The sequence below is a fragment of the Cryptomeria japonica genome, chromosome 3, assembly GCF_030272615.1.
Source record: "Cryptomeria japonica chromosome 3, Sugi_1.0, whole genome shotgun sequence".
Lineage (NCBI taxonomy): Eukaryota > Viridiplantae > Streptophyta > Pinopsida > Cupressales > Cupressaceae > Cryptomeria > Cryptomeria japonica.
Window position 1 is genome coordinate 591,942,199 of NC_081407.1, and position 25,774 is coordinate 591,967,972.

Genomic DNA, 25,774 nt, shown 5'->3' on the forward strand with positions numbered 1-25,774 from the left:
CCTGCTGCTGAAGGGAGTAACTCCATAAGTTCTTCCGGTTCCCAAGAATCGATTCGTGGAGTGGAAAGGGCTGCTCAAAAAGTACAAGCACTGGATTCCTGGATTGATCAGCTTCATGATCAATGCGTGCAAGTGATAAAAGACATTTTTCAAATAATGTCTAAGCTGGAAACCATTGAGGAGGAATTGGATCAGACTTCTAACACTTTCAAAAAGAATCTGGAAAGTGTTGAGAAAAGTCTGGCAATCTGGCGTACCATGCCCCAACAACAGCTGAGTATTTTGCAGGAGCACGCCATCATCCCTTCCAGGGTCATGTACTTGGAATTTGAGGAACTCATGGAAAACAAAACCCTTGTTCTTAAGTCCCTCATCGAAGAGATCAGTGATGCAAGGAGATTCCCGAATGAAGTTTATCAAGGTATTGTCTCACATTGTGAAAGGGCCTCTTGCAATATAGTAAGTCAGGATGGAGAGCTAATTCCAGAAGAAGAAGTTCTTGCGGACTTACAGATGAGGATTCATGGTGAATGGAGGAGTGAACAATTCTCGGCAGTTTCAATTCAAGCATTGATGAAACATCAAGCCTTTTTGCATGAGATCCAGTCTATCCTGGATAGAGACAATTCCGCTCTCCTCCGCTGTCACGACACTATTGTGAAGACTATGGTAGTTACTAAGAACACTCATGAACCGAATCCCGAGGAACTACAAGCGAGCATCCGGAAATTTCAAGGATTCATGTCTTCACAAAAGGCAACTTAAGTGTTTTTCAACACTTAGTTGAATTTTCTCTCTTTTGTAATCTTTAGTTGTAATTTTGTTTTGACAAGTTACATGTAAAAGTAATTTTTGTAAAATACAAGTTACACATTACTTGTACTTTTGTAATTACATGTAAGGCAACTACAAGTTATGTCCGATTAGGACTGTAGTTGGAATAAGTCTTAGTTAGTTAGAGTAACTCTTAGTTAATTAATGAAATCTCAGTTATTTATTGAAGGAGTCTTGATGGATGAGAGAATCTCTCAAGTTAGTTAGGATCCTCCCACCTTTTTCTCAAGGCTCCTCTTCTATAAATACTTGAGAGGTCCATTGTAAATATATCTTTTGGAAAGCAAACAAAAACTCTGCCAAATTTACAGCAAGAAGTCTTTGAGCTTATGTATGTGGATTGAAAGTTTTTGAAGAATAATAAAGAAGGATTACTCAAGTTTTGAGTCTTTGAGCTACATGTTTGGGTTTGAATCTTTTATTTCTTCTATGCAAAGTGTTTCTAAAGGAGCTTAGTCCAATCTGATTTGAAGTCTTTGAGCTGCAAGTAGAGAAGATTAATTAAAATAGGGAAATCTCTAGAAGGAGCAGCAAGTCTTTGAGCTTGCGTCTATTCTTGAGGAAAAGTTACTGTTTGATAAGAAATAGCAGCAAGTCTTTGAGCTTGCATTAGTTCTTGTCTTTGTGTTAAAAGAATAAATTATTCCAGTCTTTGAGCTGTTGTCGTTTATTCATTGTAAAATTTAGTATAGAAAAGGGTAGATAGGACTTCCAATAGTCAAGTCTTTGAGCTTGATATTGCTGTCCCGTCCCGAAGGAAGTGACGGAAGTCTTTGCGCTTTCAGGAAACTTCATTTCCTTTCTCTTATTTCACTTTAAAGTGGTTACTGCTGTTATTCAACCGCTATCCTTTTCTGTGAAGAGAAAAGGATATAGTCTTTCTTGAAAAAAGAAGAAAGATTGTTGTCCCATCCCATTTTGCTTTCCAAGTTGTAGTTAGATAGGGGGAGCCTTCCCTTAATTAGGAGAGTTTTTACTCGTGTGCTGTGGTTGAAACCACAATTTTGTATTTTTCCCCCAAGTGTACAAAATTTTCAACCAACATATTTCATGTGTCAGTTTGACAGAACTCTAAGGAACAAAAGAGTATCAGATGAGGCATGGGAAAGGGTGTGCGAATATGGATATTTGTTTCTACAATTTCCCACCTTCACCTATATGAGAATCGGATGCTATAGTGGTCAGCCATATATGCTTCCCAGATTCCCAACTGATAAGATCATTCTTATGGAGTTTGGAAGACAGATCATGGCTGTCCACACTTTTCAGTCTGCTAGACACAAGGTTGGAATGGGGATCTCTACCACAAATCCATTGAAAATTGGTCGGTATTCCCTTGTCACATCTATAAAAGCTAAGGCCATGGAAACTGAAATGCAAGAAATCCAGCTCAAAAGGTTTAAACCTAGAGCTGATTTTGATTACAGGGGTACGAAGGAGAAGATCAAGAAATCCTTTGTGCATGTGCATCGCATTGAGGACATCTGGGTAGATCTTCGCACAGAAGTCGAAGTTCTGAAGATGGATTACTGCAGGCTCACTATTGAGCAAATTGTTGATTTCAACTTGGTGGATATCCCACAAGGGATGATTGATGATGGGCACATACTTGATCCTAAATACATTTCGCAGAGGGTTGAGGAAGCTCCACTTTCTTTGATCCAATGGTCACACAAAGAGTGCATATCCATCCTTGAGAGATTTCAACCTATCTTGGCTAACACTAACGCATGGCTGAAAAATAATGTTGTTAGACTTATTAAAATCAAGGTTGGAAAAGAAGATGATTTTACGGGGCCTCTTGGACGTAAGTTTGAGATTCAGGTTGACAACAAAGAAGGTGCATCATCTTCGGGCACAAGAATCAAGTTGCGAATTAGTCGGGCACTAGTGCTTCCTCCTGAGGAGATGACAGTTCTTGGGAAGGAAAAATCACGATTTCATGTTCAGGTGATCGATCTGGATAATCCAGAAGAAGGGCAGCAATCTGATGATGCTCCTAAGTCTCCAGTTTCAGACTCGCCTCATGAGATCATTCCTCCAGTTGCCATTGAGATGCCTCTTTCTCCTCCTGATTTGCTCATGGATGAATCTCCTCAAAATGCCATTCCCTTCTCAACATACGAGCCACCTCCTGATCATCTACAAGAGTGTGTTGGAAGTTCCTGAGGATATTCCTACTTGCATCCAGTTATCAGAAATTGATACTTCCACTTCTGATTTTGAAGAATTTATGAGGAAATCTACCTACCCGTTGGTAACTGAGCAAAACGTGGTCGCTGTCCAAACAAATATTCCTCTCAGGATGACCACGGTGATTCAAACAGAAACTGCTTCTCCTTTGCCTACAACTGCTACTGGAGGGGAGTTGATGACTTTGCCTCCATGGCTTAGTTATTTTACTCCGAAAAGGAAGAAGCGAGAAATCTCACCTGATGCCTTTGACTATCAACAACTGAAAGAGTCCAGATCCAAAGTTGCTAAGAAGGCCAAAACTATCTCTAGAGTAACTGTTGACAGCAACAAGATGAAGGTAGCTGAAATTGTGGAACCTATTGCAGATAAGCCACTTGAAGAAATGTCAGATGCTGATTATAAGGTTACAAGGAAAGAGTTGGGCAAACAAATGCATGAGGTCATTAAACATGATGCTCAGTTTTCTGTAGCTTTGCTCGTACAAAGGTGTGATGAACTTCTCGCAAAGAAAGACAAGCTAGAAGAGGAAAACCGACAACTTATGGCAGCCATTCGTAAGATCACAAAACCTGCTGCTGAAGGGAGTAACTCCATAGGTTCTTTTGGTTCCCAAGAATCAATTCGTGGAGTGGAAAGGGCTGCTCAGAAGGTACAAGCACTAGATTCCTGGGTTGATTAGCTTCATGATCTATGTGCACAGGTAATAAAAGACATTTTTCAGATGATGTCTAAGTTAGAGACCATTGAGGAGAAATTGGATCAGACTTCTAATACTTTCAAAAAGAATCTGGAAAGTGTTGAAGAAAGTTTGACAATCTGGTGTACCATGCCCCAACGACAGCTGAGTGTTTTGCAGGAGCATGCCATCATCTCTTCCAGGATAATGTACTTGGAATTTGAAGAACTCCTGAAAACAAGGCCCTTGTTCTTAAATCCCTCATTGAGGAGATCGGTGATGCAAAGAGATTCTGGGGTGAAGTTTTTCGATATATTGTCTCACATTGTGAAAGGGCCTCTTGCAACATAGTAAGTCGGGATAGAGAGCTGATTCCAGAAGAAGAAGTTCTTGCTGATTTACAGATGAGGATTAATAATGAATGGAGGAGCGAACAATTCTCGGCTGCTTCAATTCAGATATTGATGAAACACCAAGCCTTTTTGCATGAAATCCAGTCTAAACTAGATAAAAACAACTCTGCGCTCCTATGGTGTCAAAACACTATTGTGAAGACCATGGTTGTTGCCAAAAACACCCGTGAACCGAATCCCGAGGAACTACAAACAAGCATCCAGAAGTTTGGAGAGCGATAGGAGTGTGTCATAGCTTCTTGAAGTTGTTGGTCTGCGTGTCATTGCTCCTAGAAATTATTAATTTCATGTTGAAGGGCTTTTGGGGAGTTAGCACTTGCTTGGGAATATTTATCAGCTTGGACAACATTACTTCTCTATTCAATCTCTCTAATTCCTATATTGTAAGGTTAAGCAGTAGTACTACTAACCATTAGCCGCCTTCTTGCTTTGTAATTCAGTTTATGTACTCAATCCTCCCACTGAATAAGTGGTCGAGTGATAAGTTTTATGCAATTGTCCTCCCCCTAAAATATGCGGTAGAGTGATAGCTTAATGTAATGTCCTCCCGCTTAAATACGTGGTAGAGTGATTGAGTTTCAGTTTCTTGTTATTTCCCTTGGCTGGTTTACCGCCAAGAGTTTGGTTTCTATCCTGATGGATAAGCAAAAGGGGCTGGCTTGCCACCCGTGCATTGTAGTTTTCATTTGGTTTAAGGTGCTAACGATCCCCAGAACATTGTATGCTCTCACCCTCCCAGATTGGGCTCTCGGTGAACAAAAGGTGGAAGGGTTCCCTTTCAGTAGTTTGGATTATTTCTCTAACCTTAACGGGTTATGGTGTTTGCATGTAACTCTTATTGCTAAAAAACAAAAAAAATTAAGGGGAATATTACAAGCGACTAAGAACCAACAGGAAAACAGCAGCAATATAACCCTAAACACTCAGCACGCAACCCAATGCACTGCCTAACAAAAACGTCTAAGCTGAAAAGTTCGATTTGCAGTTAAAATTTGGAAACTCAATACTAGGAACTATAAACTTACAAATCTTATCACTGGGGGCATAGAAATATTTAGAGCCAATACCCAAAATCAACAGGAGCCCGAACTAGAAACTAGGAGTGAAAATACGCTTCAGCCATGACGCCAACCAGCAACCCAAAAACACAAACTCACACCAAAAACAGAAAACCAGCTGAAACAACCATTCCCAGTACGCTCTATCTATTCCTATGAGTGAGAAATTGTCTCTCCGCAGCTAGGTGCTATCTCTCAAGCACGAATTTGACATAGGCTAGGACGCTCGCAACTTCGAAGCAAGAATTTGGCACCATTCCGGCAGCACTTCGTTATAGAAATTTTCATGGATACCAAATGAGAGCCCAAGGCCTGTATTTATAACTTTTTGCTAGCCAAATTCAAATTCAAATGCTCTCTAAATGCGCCCAAACCAAATGCCATTCCATTTCATCCACATTTGGCGTTGCATTTCATTTCATTTCCTTGCACAAGTTCGCCCAACTCACATTCACCCAAAATCGCCCTTTTTAATAAATATAAGTGTCATAAAAAAAAGTGTAAAGTGGGCGCCCAACCATGACTTCCAAATAAAAAATATTACTAAGGCAATATACTTAGAAAATCACCCCATTTGCCTTGAGTTATAATTTATTTATTAACACCATCACGACCCCCTTGAAGTCAAATGCAAATTTCGCCCAAATAGACTTAGGATAAAATTAATATTTTCTCCCCTCCTAAGTCGTCCATCCATAAAATGATCAAATATTAATACCGCATGCCTAAGATATTAATATATTAAAAATACCTTCTCCTCAAATACTGATTATTGCCAAATTGAGCCAGAGACTAAAGTGTTGGAAATCACCAAAACTGAACTGAGTTGGAGCTCTCAACTAAACTGCTAAAAATAGTCATCTGAGTGAATACAGGATCCTACCAAAATAATACTGCCACAAATAGCCACTGAGTTGAGTTGCAGAATCCTTGCCAAAAAATAGCACTGCCAAAAATAGTAATTACTATAAATAGCATACTACTAAAAATTGTAAGTGTTTCCAAAGTGATTTTTACCACATTCTGAGCAACTCCCAAACTTACTAAAAATAGTAAAGTCCCGAAAAGGTCCTTAGATTGGTTTGCATGTTATACCATCGCAAAGCTCTCAGAAACCCCAGAAAAACCCAGAGAACTCAACTGCTTCTGCCTCCACTTCTACAAATAGTAAGTTGGTCAAACTCCATAACTTGCTATGCATGTACCCTCACTGGGTAGCTTTCTGAAAACCCAAAAGGAATCCATAATCCAAACTAATAAATTCTAACATGTAAGCCGTCGAAACTGCAGAAATATCCTCCCAGAGGTAGGAAACCCTAATTTTTGTTTCCGAATAGCCTACGGGTCTCGAGAATAGGCTAACGACCCCCAAAACAAACTAGAGCAGAAAAGGGGACATTACAAGCTCATGGTCATCAATGTCATCAAGTCCAAGTGCAACAAGCCAGGAAATTGACTCATCCAACTCGGCATGTTCTGAATCAATATCCCACTGCTTTTACCTTTTTAGTGTTTTAGGTCATCAAATTAGGGTCCTGGGTTTTGTAAAATCCTTCAAAATTCTTCCTGGGTTCTTCTGGGTCCGGCATGGAAGAACCCACAAGGCATTTGTAGGACCCTATCCGGACCCAAGGAGGACTGACCCAGGTTCAAGACCTGGGGGGAACCGGCCTAGGACTCGGGGGTTAGAGGCAAGGATCCCGGTAACTTAGACTTATACATATCAAATTGTCTATTTTTAGGTCTCTTGTCATGCAAGAGATCTGAACATTAAATCCTAGTTTGTAATAAATTCAATCTATAGCTTTGCATGTTGCATGGTTTTTCTTTTTAGTAGTAAAGGATAGGATTTTGTAATAAACATTGCAATTCATCCAAATCAGTTATTCTTAGAGTGAGCATAGTACTTCGTTTTGTAGGGAGTTGAGCTGGCTGTTTTTCCCAGAGGAGAACCTTTGACATCAATGACAACACAATGTTCAACAAGTTTTTTATTTTTTGAAGCAATAGCTTTGTAAACAATATAAATTTCTTTTTGCACTTAAGTTGGAATTGATGGTAATTCTCACAACTACTAATTGTTGGAGTTGTTCATCAAGTATTCAATCTTATCATGACTTTGTTATTCACTCCATGACATTTATTACATCCATCTTGCTTATAAATGTTTATTGAGATGTTGTGTATGTGTGTTAAGATTAAATTGTTTGGCGAATTCGGATGGTTTGTACTGTAGGGAAGATCAAAGGTGTACCTCGTGGCTTTAAACTGAGTCCTATGTTGAATTCAACCATATTGCTCACATTTATCTGTTATTCAATTAAACTCTGTGTGTACTTGCCCTCCTCACTCTTTGTTTTTAATTGAACAACATAAGTGTATAGCTATAAGATTTGTTTTATGTCAAAGAAAACATAAAATCCTTTCACTAGTCTTAAAAGAGCATCATAGCCTTTTTACCCTAGGCAAAACCAAAAAGATATGCATTTATATTGGATTTAGCATGAACATGAACCACTCCAAAAAACAGTATACAAATTGTAAACTAAAAGTACATATTGTCTAGTTTTAAGTTAATTTGTATTTACAAGGAGATTCTCTTTTAATTCAAAGAGCGGTCTTACCACAAACCGGTTCTAGTTTGTGTTACATTGAAGGTGTAAAGTGAAATGCCAACAAGCAGTACTCTCATATGCATGAAGTGAACAAGTCATAAGGAAAAGTTATAAATAGGTATAAGCTATAAAGCCCTTAGAATTTCATCATGTTTTGAAGAAATTGTGCCAGGTCTACAATGATGTTTGTGTCAAAACCTATGTGCACACTGCTTCGGATATTTTCCTCTCTTGTTTTAAGTGTTATCAAAATCAAATTTTCAGAAAGATTATAGTAGTGTTCTTCTGCAGTCATGTTATATTTTGTTCACTTTTTATAATAGCAGACAAAATAAAGTGGAAGTTCAAAGCAGATTACTTTTTTTAGCTTTAGAATAATATAGCATTTAAATTTTCTTCCAGCAGATCCAGGTTTTACTCATTTCACAGTTTCATAGAAGCTTCCACCCTTCAGACTTAAAAGTGTTTTTGGCAACAAGATTCCAATGATGTTTGGGCCAAAACCAACCTGCACACTGCTTTGGATATATTCCTTATTTTATGTATTATCAAAGTCAAATTTCCAGAAATGTTATAGTACTGTTGGTTTGCAGTAATATTATATTTTGTTCACTTTTCATAAAGTCCAGACAAGAAAGAAGAAACTTCAATGAATATTACCTTTATTTTTAGATTTAGAATGATAAAGCATTCAAATTTTCTTCCAGCAGATACAGGTTTTACTCTTTTTATAATCCCATAGAGGTTTTTATTTGAGTTTTTAATAGAAGTACCTGATGAAACACAAAGGACTCTCCATGAATGCTGATCTCTATGTACCGTACGTTTGCAATTGCTTCCAGATCCCCACAAGTACAAGAGAGGATTTTTCTGAAATGAGCAGCACTTATTAAGTCAGCCTCATCTTGCTCATGCAACCATTTTGCACAAGGAAATTTAGATACTTCTGGTGTGCTTGACATATTTGGCCCACATTTGCTGTCTTGAATGGAATTCATGAGATCCTCTTCAATGTCACTCGAATCTGTGAGACTTTCTTCTTCTATATTATTACCATCCTTTGTAGAATTTCCGTGCTTTCTTTTACAATCATTTGACTCTTGGTTTGATCCTTCCTCAACAGAAAAAATTGGTCTTGAAACTTTAACAAGAGTTTTCGATGAGCGTTTTCTGTAATGAGCACGAATGGTATAATTGTGGAAAGGATGGTTCCCCTGACATCATTAAATATTTTTTTAGTTAGATGCTGTTTAAAATACCAAACAAAGTCAAACACTTAGATAGCCAAGATGTGGAGGAAAACAATATGAGATCAAAGAATCATCCTATTGAACAATATATTGTTAAAATTAAAACTACTGTAATAAGAAAAATCTTCACAACTGGAATCATTAAGATGCTGTAGATTTTAAGTTACCCTTTAGTTGAATCTAGATATGAACTCCAGTTGACAGTGCCTTTGTCCATTTTATTCATTAGATTCCAATTCCATTACTGAATTCATTCACATAATAGAGTTGCATCATGTTCTCTCTGAATTGCATTCCATCAACAATGTATTTGTTTTTCCCTTCAACTAACAAACCTTTAGATGGAATTTCTTACAATGTGAGAGTCAAATTCATAAACTGTGCCATTGCTTTTGTCCGACACCCAACATGATCGATAATCACATGCAATAAATATACATAGTCTGTTTTCATCCTATCACAAGTTCAGGTCAATGTTTTAAGATTTCAACTTCTTGGTAATGTGTTAGTGTTTTAATTTGTTTCTTGTGAGACAACACAAAACATAATCCTCTTTTCAAACTAATATGGAAAGCTCTCTCTGAGATCTAAAACTACTCTTAAAACCTAAGGCTATGAAAAAGTTTAAGATTGTGAACACTAAGTTGGTACTCCAATTTGTTACCCCTCAAAAATTGTGTTTAATCATATCTCCAAATTTCAGATCATTATTGTCACATCAAAATCAATTATGTTATATTTCCTGTCAAAATGGTTATGTCCTTCAGTGCCAGCCTCTCTTGGTCTACTAACAATGTATGCCTGTTGCTTATCACGAAAACTATCAAGCTAGGAATCTTGAAAAGAGCTCCAACACCAACATAGAAAAGAAAGTGTTAAGTTCAAAAAGTATGATGGCAAATACTAAACACAAGCATAAAAATTTGAGGCTAAGACAAATCTTTTCGAGCATATTGAGATAGAATCATATATGAGAATCATTTTCCAAAAATAAAGATGTCAATTCAGAAGTTCCAATATTCCAGACAAGATCTGCTCTGTCTTGGATTGAGGAGATAAACACAAAACCACAAATTTCTATTTTTTGAAAATTGTTTTTATTTTTTTTTCTTTTAAAAAAAAAAAGCAGTGGAAGGCAAGACAGAAAGTTTCCAAAATAGTTTCAAGCTTTGTCTTGTGAAAAATCGAATTAAGAAAGATGAAAGACAATAAGAAATGGAATCCTTATTAAAGTCATGAAAATCATGACTTTCTAATTTTAGAAAGTTGATATTTTTTATTTTTCTACTTTTATTGGCAAAAACTAAAAGAGGTGGACAGCATAGGTAGAAAGTTACTAGAGCAATTTCAAGCTTTGTCATCTGAAAATGGAATCCAAAATTATTGAAGGCAAATGAGGAAGGGAATTTTTCCTAGAATTATTGTTCAAAAATGAGAAAAAGGAATAGATTTAAAAGATATTCAAAGTTGTGAGCTAATCATTCGAAAATTGACATAAATGAACCAAAACTTCCATCAAAAAGAAAATGGGTACCTGTTGATGTGGGTTTTATACACAATTGAACACAGAATAAAATACCAAGGTATCTTATCCTCTCTTGAACAAAGTCTCTCAAATGCTATGCTTCGCGATCAAATGAGACAACTTCAATGTTATGAAATGCCAAGTCTTGACTTGTGGATAAGCTCAATGGTTGATGTGATATTGCTGGAATCACAAGGGGACTTGCGTTATAAATGAATGCTTGAATACTTGGACGTTGCTAGAATGTGGGATTAACTCATCTAACAAAGAAAGATCAAAAGGAAAGGGTTTAGAGAATCTAATCTAATCTTAAGGACAATGAAGATAATAGATGGTGCTTTAATACACAAATTCCCCCCTAACATAACTCGGCTTCGACAAGACAAGCAACAACTACACCAAGTTAGTGCGATATTCTAAGGAGTCTCATTCATTCAAATACCCAATACTGGCGCAACTTGAGCAAACATCCACAATTGATCTTAGCAACCACAATCATAAAGTTCAGGCTAACTTTGCACATTAGCTTACAATCAAAAAACTACCAAAAGTATGAACACTTAAGGAATTCATCAAATACCATTGCACTTCTCCATCATGATCAATGAACTTCATCTAAACTATGAGGTTAAAGAACAAGAAACCATGCAACATGTAAAAAGAATGCCACAATTCACCATGACTTCAATGAAAGTAGTGTATCCATTCATAAGCCTTGGCAACAATTTCTGCCTTTTCTCCTCCTACTCTACTCCAAACTTCTAATGACCTAACTACTATCTTCTACTCTTCTACTACTAGCTATTCTTCTAGTATTCCCCTTACAAATGAGAGCATTGAGCCATATATAGATAGCTCATTACAATGAATGGCTTAGATCGATTCAAGATCAATGGCCAAGATTGAAAGTAGAAACCCTAATTAGAGTTTGTTACAACCACCATTACATTCACCAATGAGAGATGAGGGTAGGTAAGATAAATAATATTTGATGTAGTGCCATGTGTCACCTTTTTCCCTCGAATGAATATTGACTAGGTACCCTTTGATTGGACAAATAGTGACTGGGATGCCACCTCAACTTGTCTTGTAGACTTAATCAATTTGACTTGAACATTATTCATAATATTTGAAATTCCCTGTGATACTTTGCATTTCATCCTTATGTTAGGAAATTCCCCATGAATTGTTTCCTCGTTAACGTTCTTTGGCTTTCACATTCCTTGATGTAGTTCTTGATTTTATAATGTGTAATCCTTTGTGTTCATGTCTTGAACTTGCTTTCCTTTATTTGTTCACCATCATGGTGAAGCTTTCTCTTTATGTTTGATCTAGTCCACATCTAGGCCTTTTGGAAATCCTTGTCTTGAAATCCTCTTCCAATCTTTGAAGTGTTGATCTTCCTCATCCGCATTTGTTATGTTGTCCTTACAATATGCATCCTCTTCAAGCCTTGATCATTGTGCCTCCCTTCCTTGTGGCAGACCTGCAAAACAAACAAACATTGAATCAAAACTCTATGGGATAAACTTTATTTCAACCTGTTGTGCATTGCACACGCTCCCTGTCGCCGACAGGGTCCCCCTTCCCTTTTTTGAGCCTTTCATCTTCGCCCTGTTGAGTTTCGCACAAAGTGTCTCGCGTGGTTTCGAGCGAGTCCGCGATCGATGCGTGAAGTGATGATGTTGAAAGAAAAGAGTCAATGATTCCATTAGGGTAGTCTAGCCCTCAGGCACGAATGCCAAGAGATTGTTCAAAATTGTGAAATCGCCTTGGATAGGCGTAAGGTGATAGAAGTTGGCGAGGCCCGCCAAGCAAAGAGCAGCGCGTCTGAAGGTCGCATGACGACCCAAAATGGTCATTTTAGCGTAAGAGCGATGAGATGGATTACATGAGGTTTGTTTTTACGAAGTTTATAAGATTTGAACGAATGACGATTTTCGACAGCCAGAGAAGGAGCAGCGAATTTCTTTGCAAAATGCCAAAGTCCTCCAAACTCGCCCAAGTGCCCAAGCTCGCACAAAAGGAGAGACATTTCGAAGGTTTGCAAAATCGCCTAGGGGGCCGAATTTCAGACCCTGGGGACAAAAGGAGAGAAATTTCGAAGGTTTGCAAAATCGCCCAGGGGCCGAATTTCGAACCCTGGGGACAAAATGAGAGAAATTCATAAAATTGCAAAAGGTGCCTTAAGCTCCGAAATTTTGTAAGTTCGCAAAAGGCGTGAAAACTCCAAAAATTGCAAAAGGTGCCTTAAGCTCCGAAATTTTGTTAAGTTCGCAAAAGGCGTGAAAACTCCGAAAATTGCAAAAGGTGCCTTAAGCTCCGAAATTTTGTTAAATTGACAAAATCGTTGAAAGCTCCGAAGTTTGGATAAATTCGCAAAAAACGTAAAAGGTTCGAACTTGTCTTAAGTTGGCAAAATCGCCCAGGGGGCCGAAATTTCAAAGTTTAAAATGACAAAATCGTTGAAAGCTCCGAAGTTTAGATAAATTCGCAAAAAACGTAAAAGGTCCGAACTTGTCTTAAGTTGGCAAAATCGCCCAGGGGGTCGAATTTCGGACCCTGGGGCCGAAATTTCAAAGTTTAAATGACAAAATCGTTGAAAGCTCCGAAATTTGGATAAGTTCACAAAAGGCATATAGGGTCTGAAAAACACTTAAAGTTGCCAAAATCGCCTTATGGGCCAAATTTCGGACCCTAAGGGCAAAATGGGAGAATTCGTAAAAACTCGCAAAAGAAAAAAACGTGAAAGCCCTGAAAATCGCCAAAACGTCTAAAAGGTCCGAAGTTTGTGTGAAAAGCGCCTAAGTTCTTCAAGGTAAGAACGCAGTTTAGGTTTCGAAAACCTCCATTCCACCGAAGTCGCGAGCTAGAGGATAGCCGCCAAGAAGCAAGGGCAGTTCTGGCGAAAACCCCAAATGCTCCGAAATCTTCCATTCATCCGAAGAACACAGCGCGAAAGTGCAGTAAACCTCAAAACGCAAGGCATGCGAAGTCCGCGATTTAGGAGAAGGAGACGTGAGGTTTGAGGGCCTGCAAAACCCCTCCATACCACCGAAGTTCGCGTGAGAGAGGATCGCGTTCGGTTTTGAAAGGGAAGCCAGAAAGTATAATTTGCATTCAAGGTAAAACACGGACATAAACCCTTCCAAGTGTCCAAGTTCAAATTCCTAAATCACCTAAAGTGAAAATCGCCTAGTTTAAAACTCGACATTGCAAATTCTTTTCCAACCGCAACCGCGAAAATTTGAATTAGAGAGATAACCGTTGGTATTCGAAATTTGCAGATTTATCCATTCGTTTTTGCATAGCAAGTCGGGCAATTTCTCGCCATCCATTTTCATCAGGTAAGTACGCTTTGTCTCTCTTGATCATCTGAGATGTTTATAAATTGGATGCATGCATGTGCAAAACTGATTAAAATGCTTAAAATTCGCATCTTTTTTTTCCGATTATTAAAACATCATGCAAAGCAGTCGAAATTAGAATTTGCTCCTAAGATTTAACCAGAAATTGCATTTTCAAACTTAGGAGAATTTTTCGAGCTTTGTCCCTTTTGAAAATTAATCCAGAAAATGCTTAAATATAAATTCGCGATCAAAAGCTTCATGAATAAATGTTTTGCTCAATCAAGCTCTCAGCTAGCAATATCACTCTGTTTCCAATTTAAATTTTGAATTAATCCTTGAATGCTGGAGTATACTCTATCTGACCCGCCTTACTTCTTTTATATCGCCTCGTAATCCGCATCTGGCTATGCAGGATAAATGCCTAAGTCGACGGTGGAATCATCAAAGACGCCCACTACAGCCGAGACATCGCGAGCATCCAAATCGGATATCCCACGTAAAGTTGACAGGATGAAGTATCAGTATCAAAGAGGGGGATTGAGGGAGTCAAAAGTTCAGAGCGTCTGGGACAATGTCGGTGATACCGACCTAGGCCTTATTGACATCCAGGACTTCAGGAATCGGGTCTTCTCCCCTAACGCATATGGCAAGCCTAGACAGATGGTGGAAAGTGGCATCGCCCAAGCAACGGCATTTCCTCCAGCAATACAAAATTATGAGTTAGTGATAGAGGTTGCCCGACATTATCAGCTGTCATGTCCCCTCTTTAGCTCTGTCTAGCAGAGACATGTGAGTTAGCCTATTATGGAGTCTTGTAGGTTGGCAATGGTAGATAGAGACTCAATCAGGATATTCAGTGTTTGGATTTGGTGTTTCTAGCAGTAGTAGACCAGTTTGGAGCAGTTTCTTGATTTTAGGAGGCAGTTCCTACATTTTCGGAGGTTGTGACAGCGTCCAAGGTTGGGGTTCCATGAGACCATTCCTTGGTTTCAGTTTCAAGAGATTTGGGTGTGTTTCCTAGTTTCTAGGAGCATCCCTAGATTTTAGGGATGAGACTGCCAGTTGATCCATGATTTCCGACATCAGTCACAGACAGGTGACAGGTTCCATTTCAGACTTTTGGAATCATTTGAGCCTTCTGCAGCTATTTGGGTTATATTTTTAATATATTTAAATATTTCCTAAGTTAGCGTTTAATTAATTAAATAAGGCTATGTTTATAGCCATTTTGGAGTAATAAGGGGTTTTTGGCTTCATCTGGATGCATATGCCCATGTGTTATAGCTCGTTGGAAAGGTCTTGAACTTTTCTAAATGTTTCCCATTTGTCAGGGACCCTTTTGATGAAAAGAATTCTTTTATATTAAAAAAGTGGCGTTTTCTCTATACTTGGCGACTAAAAATGAGAAATAAGACTTTATAAGCCTAAGCGCACTTTTCATACACTTTTAGGGTTCGAGCTAGAGGAAAGGAGTTATAAGGAGATGGTAACCTAATTATCAAGTATCTTTTACACATTTCATCTTTGATTTGGAGAATTTGCTCTAGAGAGCAATTCAGCATCTGGGACGAAAACCCCAGGGTCTTGCCTGTTTGGGACGTAGCCCCCAGCACAGTGGTTATTTGGTTCTTGCATTCAATTTTCAGTGCCTTAGAGTTGGTACGACATCTTTTTCTGGAGGATTCAGTGAACAGAGTTAGGGTTTAGCGTGGAGATTGGGGTTTCCAACTTGGCATCACCTAACAGCCGTACGGTTGTACTTTGCAGCCATTTCTCTTCCCACGTGGAGCTATGTAAGAGCTTTGGATGTTTGCTGCAGCTTCCTTCTTGATTTCAGTATTCACTCTTCATTCAGGTTGGACTCATTGCTTATTCTAATCTTCCTGGAATTGTTTGGAATCACTATCTAGACACTTATTTGATTTAATAAATCAGAAATCTGCTTGGTACGATTCTGATTTGGCTGTGTATGAACATTTATTTCCAGTACTCTTTTCATGTACTTGTTCTTCAATTATTACTTGCTGAAAAACTATCAAAAACACAAAAATAAACAAACCTTCTGCAACTTCTGTCTATTCTCTAAAACCATCAAAGGAAACACAGGAAAATATAGTTTATTAATTTAAAAACTACAGCAGATCAGCAAGGAGATCCATCACGGATCTTTCATCAGCGAGGTTCCAGATTGGTGCTCCTCAAGAATATGACTCTCGCCAACTTCACCCCTGAGGCCATTGGCGACGCATTCAACATTCCCTTCCCAAACAATCCCTCGGCCACGACTATAGACGAAGCACAGGCGGCATACGATATGAATCCGGCCAGATGCAGAACACTGATCAACGAAGAGTGGTACAAGGAGAGAAGGCCTCCAAGCGCCAGAATTGGGAAACAGACCCCAAGAAGTGACTTTCATAATGAGCATGGGGATATGGTCACATTACTCAGCCGGGTTATGGGACTTCCTAAATCCAACTACTTTGAAGAGTGGATGTTTTATTTCACAGAGCAAGTCTTCGTTGGGAAGTCCAAGTTTGACTGGGCCCAGATTATAAGCGACAACATCCACACCCAGCTAATTGAACTTGAGAGCAAAAAGTACTTCACTATGACCTCTTACTTGGTCTACATGTGCGCCAAGAACCAGCTGCTGCCAGGTTTGATAATGAAAGGTGAAATCGGGAATGGGCCTAGTTAGGTAAAGGTCTATGATTGTTACCCTCAGCTGCACTATCAAGATATAGCTCAGAGAGAAAAGAGCAGCCTAGCTTATGCAGTTGGCCAATATGAGCGCGTCAATGACGCCTTCACAATGCGCCTGGTCAGGCTAATGCAGGGAGGATTTGTAATGTCCCCATTTTAGCAGACATGGTTTTTTGGTGATTAGCCTATCATTCTGACCCTCGTAGGCTAATGAGTATGGATAGAGGGTCTCCCGAGTCTTGTATCAGCTCCAGAGTTCAGTGTGTTTCGATCTGGCTTTCGTTTGGTATCATTTGGACTTCATTTGCTATACTTACTATTTATAGTAAGTTTGAGATGTTAGAGATGGACCCCTTCTATTTTTAGTAAAGGGGTATGGTCATATGCAGCTTCATCATGTCAGCTCCTAGCTCAAACGGCGTTTAAAAATGTTGAGTATTAATGGAGATATTAATGTTTATTTAGTTTAGATAAACATTAATGTTTTGAGCTTATATTATTAAGTTATAATATAATTTTATATTATAACTTAAGTAAGGGTCCAAGTATCATTAAAGGGGACCATTTAATTAATTAATTTGGCTCTTTTACCAAGGTGAAATATTAAATGACAAAGTGAAAATATTATATCATTAAATGTCATTTAATATCATTAATTGATTTAATGCCTTATTGGAGAAAATCGAACCTTCATGGGAAATATATATAAGGCTTTTGAAAAGAAGAGAAGGGGAATTGATCATTGTTATTTTTGATGAGAAGACTTGTCTCTTGGCTTTGGAGAAGAAGCTGGGGTTTCTGCAGCTTGTCCAGAGTATCGGCATTGGAGAACGTGAAGACTTCATTGCATCAACAATCTGAGGGTGTGAGATATTCATCTGAAGTTGCTCCTAGGGTTGGCTTCATCCAAAAGTTGACATTGTGCTGATTGGGGATTTATTTTCAGATTTATTGGCATAGCTAAGGGCATATGTATATGGCAGACTGAGAACATCATACAGAGGGTTTATTTGCTGCTACAGTGTCGTGAACAGTGCGCGTGAACAGTGCGCTACAATACCCGTGAATAGTAAATCGCTACAGTACCCATGAATAGTAAACACTACAGTACCGCACTACAGTAAACGCTACAGTACCTTGCCAATTTTGTGGTCTTTGTGGAGACCAAATTGGAGATGTATGTTCAAATTTACGATGAAGATTGAATAAGGAGTCTTTGGCTGCTTCTTCTACATTCTGCAAACCCCTGTAGCCACCTTCATCTCCTACAGATTGGGGTCAATTGATATTCCAGGTGACATTTAACATTGATCAACCACTTAGCTTTCATGCCAACTGTTTGCTTAAATGCCTAATGGTTGTAGGTGTACTTTGGGATGCATGACAAGTGTTTGTCTTAATGTCTACTAGCTGTACTAGTTAATTTCAGTCTTTCCATGTGTGTGTAAGGTCTAAAACAGCTAGCATATCATTTCTATAACAACTTTGCATTGTTAGAAGCTTTCCATTACTTCATTTGCAGCCTACAAACCCAAAGAAAACAAATAAAGAATTCACTACAGCGGCTTCAAACATTGTATGCCAAGTGTTTGACAATATTCCTTGGGGTTCAAATAAGCGAAACAGGGCCAGATTAGCCAAGGGATATTACAGGATTACACATAAGGCTCTCAAAGCAAGCTACTATTCTAGTACAGAGATACGGAGCCTGGTTCATCCAGTTCCCAAGGTTCTCCTATATCTGAATAGCGGGCTTTGATTGTGCCCCTCTCCGACTTCCACGGTACCCAATTGACAAAATAGTTCTTATGGAGGTCGCAAGGCAGTCACGTCCAGCCGGCATCTTACTCAGAGAGAGCAAACAGGCTGGATTCGCGTTCCCCATGATTATAGGCAACCAGGATGTCCATCTGAAGACCCCCACCCTAGCAGAGGAATCCCTCGCAGAGCTGGCCTCTTATGGCCTACAAGAGCACTTTCCAAGAAAATATTTCGATCACGATAATCTGGCAAAGAGAGCCTATGGCAGGCGGTACAGGGCAAAGGAATCAGTTGAAGACTATTGGAAAAATTGCTCTGATGACTATGAGGTTCGAAGACGTGAATATTCTAGGCTGAGTGTGCAGCAAATGCGACTCTTTGAATACCATCGGGTCCCAGATCAACTCACGGATTCAAGGAATTGTCTGCAAGTCCGGGAATTTGAGGCAGTGAGGCATCTTTTGCCAAGCGTTGATTGGTCCCAGTACCCTATCACTGATTTTGAGGCAGTCATGGCAGCCCCAGCAAGATATACAAACCTATGGTTGCATCAGCAGATTAACAGACTAATTCATGAGGGAGTCCAGTTCACCTACCACTTAATGGGCAGCCTCGATTCTCAGTCCTCCGAAGATGAGGGATCTTCCAGTGCACCCAGAGAAGAAATTGAGAAACTTGAGAAGAGAAAGAAGGCTAAGGCTTGCAGAGGGACTCGGACGTCCAAGAGAACAAGAAGGGAAAAGATTCCTATAAGAAGACCGGAGGTCACTTCATCGTCCAAGGACCCTAGTTCGTCCGACGATGTAGTAGAATTAGATTATATACCTGCTCCGCCTTCTCAGAGTGACATTGATGCATTTGAAGTTGATGATCCTCCTGCACCTGACATGCTAGAAGCTGAGCTAAGAGCCATTGAATCAACCGAACCGGGTAACCAAATAGAGGAAGGAGAGATTCCATCCATTCAAGGGATCGAAGTGCCTGAACCCACGCAACAGAGCCGCCATGAATTGCTGCTCCACAATACAACCAAAGATGACTCTACCGTCGAAGGAGAGCAAAGGACAGATGAGACCCGTGAGCCTCAAAAGACTAAAGAACAACCATCACATGAAGATACCAGGCAGTTGTTTAGTGAAGTAGGAGAAAATTCCGCTGCAAGCAAGGAACTTGGCACCTCCTCCACCCCTCCGGTAACAGAACAGCTGCGAATTTGCGATGAGTCGGCTGAAAACATCAAAGAACGGAATGCAAACTTAACCATATCATCAACCCAGACAGTACCTCAAGAATGGTTGATTGCCAGAGCCCAGCACAAGGCCGCCACCAAACCACCTATTGATTTGGAGGACATCTTCTCACGCATGGACCAAGTTAAAGCTAAGGGGAAGAAAAAGCCCAAGGCATATTCTAGAATGACTAAAGATGATCAAAGGAACCCCAATCTTCACATTGCCACCCCGCCTGTAGACAAGCCAGCAGATCAGATTACACTGGCACATTATAGCATCACGACTGTCCCCATCGGACGAGCCACTAAGGAACAGGAAAAGGAGGAATTCAAGGATTCAGTACAGAACATGCTCAGGCAACTTGAAGAGATAACAGCTGAAAAGGACATGTATCGAACTCGTGCTGAGCAGGCCGAGGGATGCATCGATCAACTCCTGAGACCATTACACAATGCTTCTGAATCCCACATTCCCCCGACAGCATTGGCACAGAGGATCACAACAGAATTTGAAGGAGTACGGGACACTGCAAGGGCCGTCAAGGAATGGATACAAGGCATCAAAGGGAGGGGAGAACGAATCCTCAAAGAAGTAAAAGAGATGGCTCACCATCAAGAGACCACCCTGGTCCGGCTATTAGAAGTAAAGAGGGAATCCCTTAGAATGCATGAAGTGGCTGCCACTACCCTTCCCCTCATGAGAGCTCTCTTCTGGACCCATGCACAAATTCCTACATTACCCAGCATCATGGATCCTCATAACATCAGCACTCTTAAGGAATGGTACTGGACTATCACCATGAAGAACGACACAAGAGAAATCATTGATAAAGAACACGATGCGTGCGAGACGATTTTGAACACCATGCAAGACCTCGGCAAAATGATCCTTCGATCAATGGTCTCGGGATGGCAAAATGCCCTATGCGATAAAGTGATACGACCAGACTGGGAAGAAAGACTAAGGATGGATAGGATCACCTATTCCGTTAAGGACCTAAATTTTGCTGGTCAATTCCAGTCAGACATGTTGTGCTTCGAGCGTAATCGTTCCGGCTGGAAGGATGGTTTGAAGCACGTGGACCAATATCTCGAGGGCATGCAATATAAAATTCGGCATCCTCCTATGCCTCCATTCAGTCTGCTATTCCAATTATGCATCAAGTTCCAGGAGTATGTTCGTGAGGAGCGTGCAGCAGGTCGAGATCTTTGGCAGGAATATTTGCATAGTGAAGATGAGTTCTTGGAAAAGGAATCTACAAATGGAAAAGAGAAAGTGCTTTCCTAGAAAGTGCTTTTTCTTTTTAAATCTTGAAAATGCACTTTTTGGCCAAAAGGTCATGTTTGACTCCCAAGTCAACAGAAATGTAAAACTTTGTGAATGCACCTTTTTGGATTATTTCTGGATATGTTCTAATTACCTTTTTGGGTAGTTATTACTCCCTTTGGGGTGGTTGTTGATATTTGCCTCCCATTTATGGGTATGGGCAGCCATGTTTTATGGATGAATCTGGTTTAGATAAGATCTTGGCCATTCATCCATTTTTGAAGCCTATTTAAAATATTGGTTTTCCCTCATTTAGTAAGAAGTTCTTGAATTGTTGCAAAAGCTCTAGCAAAATTTACAGGATTTAATGCAAAGTTAAGACCGTTTCCAAATTTCCTTGTGAGTGCATGGTCTCCTTCTTCATTAATTTAGAATTTTTCAGTCATGTTTCTTTCCTTTACATAGCATTTTCAAATAAACATCCGATAGAATTCTTGCAGTTCACACCATTTGGGAATGGCTGATTGCCTTTCCTTCTGCATGGTTAATCTGAACCTTTCATATGCTCAGTTCGATTATTAAATGCTCACTATGAATGTAAAAGTTCCAATGTTGTATTTGATAGCATGAAAATCCTATTTTCCTTCGAAGATCGCACTAGATTGATGCAAGTATTGTGCTTAAATAGCTGGTGATGCTTAGTCTAGTTATTTGGAGGTGTCTGTCTGTTTACTGAACCTGCTATCTTAGTTAAAATTTATATTTTATGCATCTCTCTCTCCCTATCCTTCCCTCCTTTCTCCTTTTTTTTTATCATAAACGAATCCGCAGTCCCATTGAAGACAGTATCAACTCAACTGAAATCATTTGATAAGAAAGATCATAAGAATTCCAGGGAACTCATCTATCAATCGCCTATCTCACCGTAAGTCCCCCTTGTGTTTCTAGCATAAACACATCAAACCACTGAGCAATCCCGCAGTCAAGACCTGACAAACGAAACCTTGAGGTCGTCTCCTTTGATCAAACGTAAGAAATAGCATTAGGGATTTCCTTATCTCAAGAGAGGATAGGATACTCAGCGAGTTTATTCTATTCTGCGTTGGCCGTATGGAGTTTGCAGCAATGCGATTTCAGCCACGTCAACACAACCTTGGTGGGAAATCCATCTGCATATGGACGGATCAGTCCTCAAAACATCCACATTATCCTTGTCCCTTCCTTTGTAATTCTGCCCTCAAGTGGAAATCCGACCCTTATCCGAACTCATTGTCCTTGAAAATTTTGTTCGATTGGATCATTATTTGATGGAGTGGAAATTTGAACTCCATTAGGACATCTCAATATTCCTCACTTTGTCCAAACAATTCTTCCAGAATTAACTTTGGTTCTGATTTGAATCAGAAAATTGGAGCTATGTAACATAATTCTAAAAAATACAAAGGATTTGATGGTAAATTTGCCCTCAGAAAACCTGATTTTCAGACTGAGGATAAGTCTGATTGCAATAAATAAGTTTGAAGACACCCCTGTAAACTCAGAAAATGGCATGATTGATGCAATCTCAGGTCTGATCTCTAAGTATAAAGTTTGAGGACACCTCTGAAAAATGGTTGATATAGATGCTGGAAAGTTGCCTCAAATTTGATTTTCTGAGTACCAAGTCTGAAGACACCCTGGTATACTCAAAAAATGGCATTTGAAACTCAAAAAAAAGTATACCCAGGTCCAAAAATGTCACTTGGAAGTCTAAATACACTCCAAAAGTGACTGATTTTTTATATCAAAGTTGTAATAAATTCTGATTTTCTGACGACTGAGTCTGAATACGCCCACCAATGTCTGAAAATACTCAGAAAATAGTGTATTGAAGTCTGATTTTCTGATGTTAAAGTCTAAATACACCCTTCCGACTTCTAAAAATGGCCTCCAAAAATCTGAAGACACACTGGAAATGAAGGAAATTAGGGGCTAGAAGTGGTCACAGCTGAGTCATGCACTTGCACTTAAGTTGTTTCACCTTTTTAAGCTCAAAAATGGAAATGGCCACGCCTAGGCATAAGGCATAACTATGAAGCTGGAAATGAAGTTTCAGTCTGAAGAAAACTCTAAAAATGGAGTTTCAGACTTGCACCAGCACAAAATGCCCCAAATTTACTACAAAAAATGCCCAAAATAAAATCGCCCCAGCTGGAAATGAAGTTTCAGATCTAAGAATGGAAAGTTCCAGGTAAAGACCAGCAATGGCGCCCAACAATGGTGTCCAAATTCGCCCAGCTATGGCGTCAAATCCAAATCTGAATGTAGTCACTCTCTCCACATGCAATGGTGCCAAGCATAATCACTCCAAATCGCCAAAAATGGTGGCTTAACCAGCCACACAACAATCGTTGTAACTCCTCTCCAATGGTGGCGCCACACTTGATTGGGCAAAATCCCCCCTCCCCCCCTCAATCTGCAATTCCTCTCCAATAATGGTGTCTAAATGACACTTGGGCAAAAATCGGCTTCAATCTGCCACTTGACTGTCACAATCAGCACACTTATATTATTATTTTAATGCTGGTTGGGCATACTTATACTAGTTTTCACCTTGATATTTCACTACACAAGCAATGTGGGATAAAACTTTGTCTTTTATAACTGCCTCAGGAAAATCGATTTGCCTTGGGGTGAAAAATTTATTATTAAATAATTGTTTCCAAGCATTAAATAATTTATAGCAAGGCAAAAATAATTAAATGTGGGCACACTTATCATTAAATTCATTCACTTGCATTAAATTTGGGCCAACTAGGGAAAAGCCCCCTCTGTCTGGATAAAAATCCTCATTAAGTTTCCACATAACTCATCACAATTGCCCTTGGGGAAAATCGACCCCTAACACGATGCATAAATTCACTTCATTTCATCAACTTTGTCCCAAAAATCCACCATGGGGAAAAACGTGGGCCATCTAGATGCCCAATCCACACATTTTCATCATTAAATTCCCTTTTTGAGAAATTCAATCTTCAACAAGATAAATATCTGCACTTATTTCCATTAAATTTACTCATAAATTAACTTGGGAAAAAAAGACCCCCATCAGGATAATCAATTTCATCTGCATAAAACTTCATAAATCATTCTTGGGGAAATTCGATCCCCATCAGGATAATTTCCAACACTCAGACAAATTATGGGCCTCCCAGTGGAAAAATGTGGTCCATCAGGACACTTGGAGAAAAAGGCCCCTCATCAGGAAAATGAGTAGGGAAAATCATGGGTCATCACAAATTTGTCTAAAAAGCATAGGGAAAAACGTCCTCCATCAGAATAACTGGCTTGTAGACCTCAATTATATGTTTTCTATCGGGAATATGATGATTTTCGCACCACTAAGTATCAAGACATGTCAAATTTCATCGTTGTGCATTAGGACTTGGTCCATTTTAACTGAATTTGAGCGATAAAATAGGGATTCCATTGGGACAAAGTGCAATTTTGACTTAATTTACCTACTAGGAGGAGGAAAATGACTCCTAAAGAAACTCTTTGATTCTCAAGCACAAAAATATCACCAACTTACAACACTTGGGCATATATACTCTCAAATTACAACTTGATGCAAACCCTAAACTTAGGCAAAATTTTAGGCCCAAATTAACAACTTTGACATTTTAAACACGTTTGATCCTACACCCTCTCATTAGCAAAGGCAAACACTAGGAAATTATTACTAAACCAAGGCAATCCAAGCAAACATCTACCCTAAAAGGTGAAAACTGGGGGTCCCCATTTGCTATGGCGCAACAACAGTACCTAAACTTGATCAAGCATCGAAATTGCATGTTTTTCTTGTCATTACAAAGTCAGAAGCAATGCAAAAGCAGCATCCAAGTTAGTATACAGGCCCAAGTGAAGATTGGAAGGAAAATAAAGCACAAAATACAATGAATTTGAGCCATTTATTCAAAGTGACACCCAAGCCAATATTGTGGATCAATTAAAACAAATCAAAGACAAAATCAGAAGATCAAAGCCTTTCAGTAAGATTCTAGTGTCTCCACCAGAATTTATTAACAAACTTGCAAATTTTAAAACCTTAGCTCACAGAAAATTGTCAAATAGTTTGTGAAACAATTAACCAGTCAAAAATTTCTGAATTAAGTGCTTAGGAACAGTGGCTCCTATCTTTAATCACCATGGACATATTCACAAACATTTGCAGGCATTGAGCAATTCATGGACTTTTTAACCAACAGTTATCATGCATCAACCTTTCATAAACAATTGGCCAACACAACCCTTACTAGTATTTATTATCAAGATACAATAGTGGCAGCAACTAATAGGTGAATTATAACAAACATATAGCCATCAATTGATAAGAAACATTCTGTCAAACAATAGCCATGAAACCTGAAATATAAGCCATATAACTGATTTTTCTTAAGTTCACAATAACTTTTGAAAGTAACTATATCAACTAATGCAATGGCTGGAAATGAAACATTACTCAGGACAAAAATGACATCAAAATACCCGTGAATATTGCTGTAAATTCTCAGTGTGTAGAAAATGCTTCATTAATTTGACACACTAGTAGTAGTGGACTGATATTGCTGAAATACTGCTGCAGATAAACTTCTGATTCCTTTCCGACACTACTATACCCCAAATCAAATATATATAGTCAAGTTAATGATTGTCTTGCTCTGAAACTAACTTCTTACTGACTGTATGCTGTTCCAAAACTGATTATGGACTGTTGGAATAGAAAAATTCAGCACACTGGCAACCTCCATACGAAATTGCCCCAATGGATATTGAATGCTTTTGCCCCCAACCCAATATCTTCAGCACACAAGTGACTTCTAAATGAAATCACTCTCAAATGGCTAGGAGGG

At 39.1% G+C, this 25,774-nt stretch overlaps 1 protein-coding gene across 2 annotated transcripts in view; it reads right to left on the bottom strand.

Moving 5' to 3' along the window:
• Positions 1-25,774, bottom strand: part of LOC131078616 (putative tRNA pseudouridine synthase) — a 240,509-nt gene that overhangs the window by 94,891 nt on the left and 119,844 nt on the right. For both annotated transcript variants that reach the window (XM_058016358.2, XM_058016360.2), the window contains exon 6: positions 8,566-9,006. In XM_058016358.2, coding sequence (XP_057872341.2) covers positions 8,566-9,006 — 441 coding nt within the window. The remainder of the gene's footprint in view (positions 1-8,565; positions 9,007-25,774) is intronic.